We start from the raw sequence: 10500 nt of genomic DNA, 5'->3' as shown, positions 1-10500 counted from the left end.
ATCAGAGCTTGGAAGATAGGTGCTGCTCTTCTCAAACCTCGAATTATGTCAGCCTCCTATTTACGTATAATTCGGGGATGAATTTTGAAATTAAACAAGAAGTGATAAACGCTCGATTAGTCTTTTGATGGTTAATATATTAAATCATAAATTTCAAATGAATTTTGAATACATTTGATCGTAAACTATAAATAGTGTATTTAATCATGAATTTAAACGTACTCCAAATATACTTTAAATATTCTGAATATGTTCCTTCATGAATCCCAAACATATTAATCGACTCTAAATACATTTATTCCTTTGGAATAAAAAGATTGCTTGAATCGTTAATTTCGTCAAACTTATTTAATCAAGAATGAAAAGACCGCTCGAGCCCACCGAACAATCCTTGGGTAATTATTGTTTGACAAACTGAGATGGGAAGAATAATTAAAAGATAATTAAGCCTAACGAGGACGCGGTATAAACGGAGGGATACGTTCAACGGAAAATCCTACAATCTGCATGGAACGTTTCGCATATTCAGACAAGTTCCTCGATACAGTCGGGTCATACACCTCGTGTTTGGCGAACATGTCGCCATAGTAACGTTACTCTCTTGTCCTAGAAATTCCTCGTTCAGCATTGTACCTAGATTCTTGCGGTATCGCGTCAGACCGCAAGTCAGTTCGATACTTAATCATTTCTCTTATTTATCCTACTTTATTCACCAGCTGCCCGACTATACCAGGAACATCTCATCTACCATTATACCTAAATTACATTGGCCAGGGAGATGAAGTAAATTCTTATCTGGATACCATTTTGAGATAACGAATAAAAAGGTAAACATAGATCGCGTTTTACTACACGACGAATACAAATTTAAATCTAAATTTTCGAGCGAAAAATTTGCAGAGCTGATAAATCAATAATTTATACACGATAATTTTATTCATCTGTTGTTTGAATACAATTCTTACGTCATCTGCTGTTTGAATACAATTCTTGATTGCATCAAAATTCTAGTTGTTCGTAATTGCTTTCATCGTTTGCAAATTGCTCGCTTGTCCCAGATTCCACTGGCTGAACATTGTTCTCGAATTCTTGCGTTAGCACTTCAAGCCGCAAATTAGTTTATTGCTTACGTAAACCCGAAAGCTGCTAATAGCTGTTATCAACCGGTGTGCAATCCAAGTGACGAATAACTGTTTATTCGAATGAGAGCTTATCAGTCTTTCGCGCTGTAATTATTCGTGAATAAATTATTCGACTAAACGGTCATATTTAAATAATGAATTATTAATTCCAACAGGCGAATTATATTTGGAATAAAAATACGGAGCAACTATTCGAGGTAATAATACTCTCGTTTCTACATCGAATAAATACACCCCGTATATTTGGAAAATATCGATGGAACATGTATTCTTTTTCGTAATAATTTCTCCCTTTCCTCGAATAGTTATAATTTTAATGAGAAGAGGTTTGTAATTTCACGCATTGCTGAGTTTTGGAGCGCGTCGGTTATTTCCAAGAGAATTTTCGTTTGCGGAACGCACGAAATGAATAATTTGAAAATTACTTCGCGAAAGACGAAAACATTGTATTTGAAAAATAAAGTAATCCCGATATCAGGTGAGCTGCTACTCGAAACCGAAGTACCTATCCATATTATAATCCCCCAAAAATGAAAACCAACCTATTTAAACTTTGCTTGCAAAATAAAAACCTCCGCAATCAAATACATGTACAAAAACTGAGCTATCCGATCGAATAAACGTCGCGAATAAATCCCCGCGCCTCTTTATTCGTCGCGTATTATCCGAATGCATTCGGCCCCGTTAATTTAATAAATGGTTTAGCGAAAAATGCTTCCAGCGGCACGTTCGAATGCTATCAGAAGCGCTGGTCTCGTCGATAATCGATTTTGGGTCGGTCACCGTTCCAAGAAGAAAGTTCGTTGGACTTTCGAGCACGGCGGGCAACTTTCTAAAATATTACCGCGGCGCATGTTTCTTAATCGTGGCGGGAACGTTACGACGTCCAGGTAAACTCGATTTCGCGTAATAATGCGGCGTTTTCATTTGTTCGGCGAGACGGCCCAGCCGTGCCACGTGCACGAACGTAAAAACGAAGTTGCTGGCGACAGGTGGTGCGCCAGAAAACTCGTTTTTTTGAAGCGACGCACAGGTATCGAGGCATGCGCTTTGGGATGGTGTTGCGTAACCTTTTCCAGTTGCGAACCCCGCTTTGGATAAATAAAATTGATGGCGGGGGAACCCGTTACTTATTTGTTCATTTATTTATTGTTAGGAGCGCTCTTAGATATTCAAATCAAAGGTGTTATTGTACGGTGATTGTACTAAACTTCTTCAAAAAGTATATAATTTCGTATTCCCTTGAATTAAGTATGAAATGTGTTTAATAATCTTAAGAATGGATTCAATTTTTATTGAAATTTCTGTTTGATTTTATTGGTGGTATATGGCCCAGGGGCCTGTAAAATCGTGGCTCGCCACTGGCGACACACTATATGATTTCGCATGGAGCGTTTGCCGTGATTTTATCCTTTTAACAGTCACTTTCCATCGCTTTTTACATTCCTCGAGTGCGTACCGAGCAGAATGTAATTTCTCTAAATCGAGCGTCGCGTGAAACGCGAAACTTCACGCCGAGTGCGAAGAAACTCGCAAAAGAACGAGTCATTTCGCTCGATGGACTGTTCCGCGTCGAACAATTTTAATATTTTTTAATCCAATCGATAAAATTATATAACAATACTTTTTTACATTAAGAAATTCGGTCTTGATTGAGATTCGGTCTTAAAAAAAAAAAAAAAATGAAAATTATTATAACTAACCAAGCGCCAACGAGAAGTTGCATAGAATTTAGGCTACTCTTTAAAGTCAATAGAATTTTGTAATTATATTTTTTTCGAATATTCAAGTACATAAACTTCCTTCGCTTAAACAAAGTGGAGACATCTTTGGAGAAAGTTCCTCAAATAACAGAATAAACGACACCCAACTTTCTACTACTCATTAACACTAACATATATAACTGCCTAATAATACGTACTCGTTTCATATAAACGTTAACAAAAGTCTAACACGACCTATACAACTATTCGGTCAAGTATAAATCACAAATAAATCGTCACAAAACGTCTTCGTTCTATCTGCCATCTACCGTCCCTTTAAATTGTTCCCGCCATTAGATGAAAACAACCGCACAAGAAAAATATCAACAATTCCCATCTCCATAAAAGATGAACCTCACGACTGTGTGCGCATTAAACCCATAGCAGAGAAAGAGCAATAAAACGAATCTGCATTTCACACCGAAGAAATCGAAGCCAACAAACGAATCTCCCTGTGTTTAATTAGTAAATAAGTAACGAGTAAAAGTCCGACCATGTATCGTCGCCATCGACAGAGCGACTCGGTAAGCGATCATCCCGCGGAAAAAAGTAATTTTTCTCCCGCGGTTTTCGGGCTGTTAATTACGAAACGATCGACGATCGATACTCACGATACTTCATTCTCGTCGATTCTTCCCTGTCGAATCCACTGTAGAGGTATCCGTCGAATTCACAGCGCAATAAACACGCGATCGGCAAGCCGTGAAGTCACGTGTAGCGGAACTCCGGTGTACACATATAATCCTCGTGGATTCTGTTGATGTCGAGAGGAGCACGCGCGTCACTCGAGCCCCGAGACGCGTAAAAACCAATGATTCATCGATTACGTCCGTCGATCCGCACGCCAAAACACTGAAAAACAACGAACAGTGCTCCGATCCGTTCGCCGCGAGTCAGACTACCGCGGTTACTGCAAACTTAGTCACCGTGGATCGAATCGATCGCGTCGCGATACTGTCCTTCGGGATCCTCGCGTCGATTAACAGTCTGCTCCCGCGGCAGCCACCTATGCGCGCCTCTTTCGAATTTTCGGTTCACGCGCGCACAGCCGAAGAAGACGGAAAATGTGTTCGCCAAAGTTCGGTTAGGTCAAGTGTTTTCCCGGCGTAGTCTCGAGGAGCACTTGTTGATTCCGGACGAGCATAGTTCTGACCAGAACGCCGGGTACCACACCTTGCGAGAGACTGTGTAGTGGATATACTCGGATCGAGTTGAAAGGCCCTCGCCCGTGAGACAACCTCAGGGACGTACCTAGCGGATGGCGCTTCATCGATCGCCGCTCCCTCCGATCCTCGGGGTTTCGCAAACGCCTTCGGTTGGACTCCACGATTAACTCTTAAGGTAATCGTTTCGAGATAGTTGGGTTAACACGTTCACTGCCAGACTAATGCTCTTGAAAATTTCTACAGCGATTTCATTTTCTTTACAGACTTTTCGAAACTGCGTAATGAAACATTTATTTTGGTATTTAGTTTTATAACTTCATCAAAATTCAAGTATTTCATTTAAATTCATTTTCTACGACACTTGACATTCAGAATGAATAGTTTTCGTTTTTCAGTGAAAAGCACTGTCATATATGGGTGACATGGCGATCAACGTGTTAAAGAGTATAATCGGAAACTTTTGTAAAAGTCCCGCCTACGCATACATTCGTTGAATTACTAATTGTTTGTGCACTTTTTCGTTTGGAGTCTCTCGGCTTCAGCTTGGAAATCATGGCTGCCTGTGTAGATTGCCCCTCGCTGAGTAACGAAGTTACGATATTCGTGATGCAGTTTAGAATTTGATGGGAAAATGTAAACGTGCCTCCTGAAAATTGGATAGTTGAATCGCGAGCATTGGGTGTTATGTACAATCAATAACAATGCACCTGTTGGCGAGAATAGTGCAAGCCAAGAATTCAACAACAGTAGAAAACAGCATAAAATCAACTAATAATTCATACGATAACCGCTAGCCCTATGTCGTTGAACTCGTCACACCTGAAAATTAAAACGGAGGAACAACAATTCTTGCGCGCCAACTTAATAACACCGCCGAAAACAAGTGTGCTCGTAAGATAAAAAAGGTGACAGGCGAATGCAAATGCATCGGCATGTGGTTGCCGTAAATTCCACCCAGGTAAACATGCAAATCACCATCATTCGTTATTATCTTACGTACACGCAGGTGCGCGTACAGATTCCTTCTCCCTGTCATCAGGCTCGCGTGCATTTTGTTTTCTCGATCGGTGGTTAAACCCTGGACGACCATGCGATTTTATTCCGCGTAACGCACCCGGAGAACCCGACGAAAAATTCATGCGCTAAGACTCCGACAAATGTTAATGTCAACGTGTTTATCAGATAGCGGATGAATCGTGAGCATGGACAAAATCTCAGTCGTTTAAGATAACTTGGTTAGATACATGAAAATACGGTATGGAATTAAGAAAGTGTTCGTTCAATTAAGTCAGCGAATTATTAAGGGGGTATTCTGAATTAGGAGGTTTAAAAAAAGCGGTTTTTTGTGAATTTTTTTAGAATCGAAAAAAATAAAATTAATTCCATCGATCTTTTTATTCCATTTTCGTACATATTTGAGTAATCTGTACAAATTTTTGCAACAAGAAACATTCAAATTGAGTCGACTGCGACGTACATTTGTAGGGCACCTCGCAATTGAAACCTTTTATCGGCGAGAATGATGCAGGTCGTAATTTTGGTTTGACACAAAAAAAAAACCAAAAGAAAATTTCATTTTCATACATTTTTCTTCTATTTTTAATTGTGAGGTGCTCTACAAATGTGCTTCGCAGTCGACTCAATTTCAATATTTCTTCTTGAAAAAATTTGTACAGACTACTCAAATATGTACGAAATAAGGATAAAAAGTTCGATACAATTAATTATTTTCTCCATCCTAAAAAAATTCACGAAAAACAGCTTTTTTTAGACCTTCTAATTCAGGATACCCCCTTAAGAAAACAATGGGGCTGTTGTTTCTGATGTCGTGATCATCTGAAGCAGTGTTTCTCATCCTTCTTTGGCTCGTGACCCCCTTCTGAGTTTCTTCTGGGGGCCCCACGTGGAGGATCTCTGAAATAATATTTCAACTATTCAAAGAAAATATAATTTTAATCAGGTGACATAACGCATCCCAAATTTGAAAGATGTTGGAATTGTGTAATTATTTCTTCCTCTTTAATAAGAAGAAGAAGAAGAAGAAGAGGAAGAGGGAGAAAATTTGAACGTGGTTTGCCTCTGATGTGTAGAACTTTAGCTACCCAGGAATATTTTGATCGAATATAGAATTACCATGGCAATGGGAAATGTCAAAAGGAGCGCTCGAGAACGTTGCAAAGAATGTTGACCAGTAGCCACGCCTAGAGTTCGATCTTGCATAGGTGTGTTAACGCCAAACTGTGGGTTCTGCTTTTACTTCACGAATCGGAGATAGGTAGGGACGCGCTATACCGAAACGTCGTCTCGCGATTCAAGGTGAAACATAAGAAGAAACTATCAAATATCAAGGTGAAGTGCAGGGTGGCGCTCAAGAATATCCAACGGTCGTCGGCAATCGGTACGATACACGACTTAATCGATTCAGATCTGAGATTTCGAGAGTTTGCTTTCTTTATGAAATGAATTTATTCGAGTAACAACAGAAAATATGATTTAAATCTATCGAATCGATATTTGTTTCGATTAAACTAGACATAATATATAAGATCTCGTAGAAATATATCATCGAAATTATACGTATTTGTAATTATAATTACAGCGGGTCTTTGTAACAAAAGGTCAATTAACCAATTAAGGACTGAACCCTACTCGTCTGCCACGATGAATCATTTCCTCTACGAAACCGATTTAATATTTCATGACCTACATTAGGTTTAATCGTTCCTTAAAACGGTATTTGAATCCCACGAAGTAAACAACATTTTCCATATAATACTAACTCTGCCAATTTCACAAATCTAGACTCCCTCCGAGAGTCTCTATGATAATCGTGTCGAGCAACTTCAGAGTCCCCTTCACCGAAGTAGAGCTCAGTACAACTTGAAAAAAAAAATCGACTAACTTCCTCCGAAGCAACCTACAAACAGCATGAATGAAGCTTTACATATTACTTTCATGCTACATCGGAACGTCCGTCGACGAAACGTCATTATAACGTTTCGTAGCTTCCCGACTGAATGGAGTGTACGAGGGAAATAAATTTTTTAACGGTCCCGTTATGGACGACGGTAAATAATTAGTAGGCGCCCAGCGTACTCGCTTAAGGAATCATTGAGAGACTGCCGTTGCCGTGCCTCGAGCCGTCCCTGAATCGTCATCAGAGCGGGGCGGGGATGGGGCGGGGAGAGGGGCGGGGGGCGGGAGGGGATGACTACTTGGCTCCGAAACGGGGATACGACGTACCTTACGTACCGTACGTTCACCGTGCAACGTTCACCTCAGTTTTATCGACGTTGTTCTCTCTCCCTCTCTCTTTCCGGCATTTCAGCGGCTTCCAGGCGTATTGGTTCGAAGTGAATCACATACCATTCAATCCCTCGCCCGATAACCGCGTCGACCTCGAAAAATATCTGCCATACCATGCGAATCGCCCTGTCACGCGGACGAGGTCGTCGTATTCGACCGAAGAAAAGTAAAACAACCGAGTATGTACCCATCCGCGAAAACTTGAATTTCAAGTCAATTTTGGACTCGGAGATTTTTCGAAAATTTCAGAAATTTGTCGGATTCGTTGACCGAGGCTCGATATCGAGATGCACGATCAGGGAACCTAGGAACGGTGAAAAAGTACGATACGCTTTTACCGATACCTCGGAGAGCGTAAAACCGGTTCTGATGATGAGCTTGACCCGAAAAATTTACAGGATGACCGCACGTTGCATGCATTTATCCGATAACGGATCCTCGCAGGTGTTACATTTAGTTAGGCGAGCGTTTGTTCGCGGTACTGTGATGTTTGGGAAATTTTAATGGGAAGAGGTGAACCGTTGAGGAGCTACGGTGAAAATGAACCGTCGGTATGAAGATGTTTGCGAGCGCGGATGGTAGATGGCACTCGAGTCTGGGCGCGACGCTTTTAAAATTTTAATTATCCCGCCAACATCTTTTGAGTCTTTTAATGAATTAAATTGGTGCTTAGAATGGGACAGAAATTAAATTATGATATCGTGTCAAGAATATAGTTCGTTGTATTCTTGGTGATCTTCTTTGGCAAAAGAGTATAAGTCAGAGTAAATTCTAAACGAAAGCAAACTATTCAGCAAACTACCAATCAGTCACCATTTACTTAAACGTAAATGCCGATTGCATTGATATTGTTTCCTGAAATTGACTGACAATGAATCATGGTGTATTGATTCGTTTCACGCGTATCTGATAATTCGACGTTACCTTGCTACCTTTTTATAAATTTTCCCTTGGTGCATGAACTTGTATAAAAATAGCACCTCCCTTATTTATTATTCTTGTGGCGCCTGACGTGTCTCGTGAACGATGACAAAATTCTACCGAGCGATAGGTATATGTCCCATGCAAAACAAGCGTGTACTGAAAGACCCCATTTCCCCACCATGGTAATAATCTATGCCTATCAAAAGCCCTGCTCGATACACTTTTTAAACAAGCTTCTTCGATGAAGTACACAGGATGGTGTATTAGTGGCTTCAAAGTATGACCATGCACTGTTTATGACGACCTTGGTGATGTAAAAAGCCAACGTTCATGGTTAAAAAATACTTTGTATACGTGTTAAAATTTTCAACATTTTCAAGAGAATATTATCTAATATCATAAATGCTAAAGTCTGTTTAATTTTCGAAAAAGAAAGCGATGACTACGATATATTCAAATTCGCAGGAAATCCGAGACCCTGCTCCCACGTCGACACTAAATCCCGAGAACCCAAAAACCCAACACGTGGCAATTCCCGCTGCAATACGCGAAAGGCACCGAAGTCACGTGACGTCAAACAGTACTTTCGCACGAGGAAAGTCCAGATTTTAATGAGTCAACAAACGACTCGTGTATCCAACGCTAACGTTAACCACGGACCAACGGGGGATTCGCGCACGCGTACACCACCGCACGGGATTCACATGTGATTCCTCGCTTCGCTCGCAGAAGTTTCGTTCTACGACTCGTCTCGTGCGGACACGCGACTTGATTCCATCCGTGAAAGGTCGCGAAAATTGGACCGTGTTGATTGGACGAATTTTTTTGGGGGGGGGGAGGGAAGCGCCACGCGAATGGTATCGCGGATACGAACACGTCGCGTCGCACTATTCCGTCCACGGGCGTCGTAACGCGCGATTTTCGCACACACGCAACCGGCGTGGTACTTTTGTTGCGTCGGTTGGTGAAATGTCTCTGTTCGCCTGTTGCATCCGTCGGGTAAGTTTTACTCAATTTCCTGCCGCAAACGTTCATTCGACCAAACGTTTTACACGGTAGCGCGCTTGCATCTCGGCTGGCTTGATCCTCCAGGAGTTCTGGGTCTCCTGAACCAGTGGATTTCGAACTAACTTGGTCCTCCTCTGACAGGAGGTGGCTTTATGGGATCTGTTGGGGCGTATCGCGACTCAAATTGTGGATTTTTGAAGGGGTAGTTATGCACTCCTGTTGAATTCTGAGATCTAGGCATCTCCCTTGTAGCTTAGGTGGGCTAGTGTTTTTAGTGGGTGGGTGGGCTGAACTATTGCCACCCGAGAAGAGACCCACATAACCCGGGTTTTCCTCAGATACAAAAGGTGTAGTTACGCATCTTTTAGTTTCAGAAAGCTTTCTGTGAATAGGATCGCGAAGTTTTTGTTATACTTTTTAATTGTAATCTACTCAAGTCCCTTGATAAAAATAATAAACAGCGCACGTTTATTATTCTCCCATCGGAAAAAAAAACTAACACGTACACGTATGGAGATGTAAATTCGAACATACACAGGGATGCTTTTGTTATTGATAAAATGTGTTTGCTCGGATTCGTGTTATTCGCAATCAGCGGTCATCCCTACCACTGTTTACGTTTCGTCAGCTCAACTGAACGACAGCTGTCGAAGCAAAACTCAGTGAAGCTTTAAATCGTTGTATTAATACGATTAAAAATTCTGCACATATTATTGGTCGAATGAAAATAGAAAAACGATGAAGCCCTTTCGCACTCAAACAACACACTTCATCGTAAAATACTTGAATATAATGACCAACATGTTCCAATTCATATTTACGTTTAGAAAATATCGAGACAAAATATAGCATAGAATGTTACCATTAGATCTCTAGGCTCGCCCTTCTAACGATTAGAAAAATCACATACATACGTAGCGTACCTTGCTTTCTAAAATCACTCGCAATGCTTATTAACAATGCTTTTGCTAAAATTTCTGGTGACAATCAGTAGAACAGGGAAGCAATTACATCGACCATTTGTTTGGTTTGTACTTCCCTCTTCTAATGAGGGTTGCTACACCTAAGTGAGACGTCTTAGAGTCCAAAAGAGTAGCGCAAGAAAATGAAAAATACAGAAACATTTATTTGTAACCTCTTCAAAGTGAAGAATTGCTCTTTACAAAGCAAAAATTTAACCAAAAAGAGAAA

At 40.8% G+C, this 10500-nt stretch overlaps 2 protein-coding genes across 6 annotated transcripts in view; one reads left to right on the top strand and one right to left on the bottom strand.

Annotated features, from left to right (window-relative positions):
* Positions 1-4089, bottom strand: part of LOC128879682 (putative ferric-chelate reductase 1 homolog) — a 24734-nt gene extending 20645 nt beyond the window's left edge. Inside the window, exon 1 of one of the 2 annotated variants that reach the window (XM_054129063.1) lies at positions 3517-4089. Coding sequence is in view for 1 of the 2 variants with exons in the window: in XM_054129062.1 (XP_053985037.1) it covers positions 3517-3526 (10 nt within the window). In the remaining variant the exon portion in view is untranslated. The remainder of the gene's footprint in view (positions 1-3516) is intronic. The other variant, XM_054129062.1, reaches the window with a different exon arrangement.
* A 15-nt stretch (positions 4090-4104) lies between these two features.
* The window catches only part of LOC128879684 (uncharacterized), an 11351-nt gene continuing 4955 nt past the window's right edge, over positions 4105-10500 (top strand). For 2 of the 4 annotated variants that reach the window (XM_054129068.1, XM_054129066.1), the window contains exon 1: positions 9033-9300. In XM_054129068.1, the coding sequence (XP_053985043.1) occupies positions 9271-9300 (30 nt within the window). In that variant the 5' untranslated portion in view covers positions 9033-9270. Of the gene's footprint in view, positions 4247-9032; positions 9301-10500 lie in introns of those variants that run through there. The other 2 variants (XM_054129070.1, XM_054129067.1) reach the window with 2 other exon arrangements.

The sequence above is a fragment of the Hylaeus volcanicus genome, chromosome 7 (assembly GCF_026283585.1).
Source record: "Hylaeus volcanicus isolate JK05 chromosome 7, UHH_iyHylVolc1.0_haploid, whole genome shotgun sequence".
Lineage (NCBI taxonomy): Eukaryota > Metazoa > Arthropoda > Insecta > Hymenoptera > Colletidae > Hylaeus > Hylaeus volcanicus.
The sequence above is the reverse complement of the archived record's forward strand: the minus strand, read 5'-3'. Positions and strand labels throughout refer to the sequence as shown.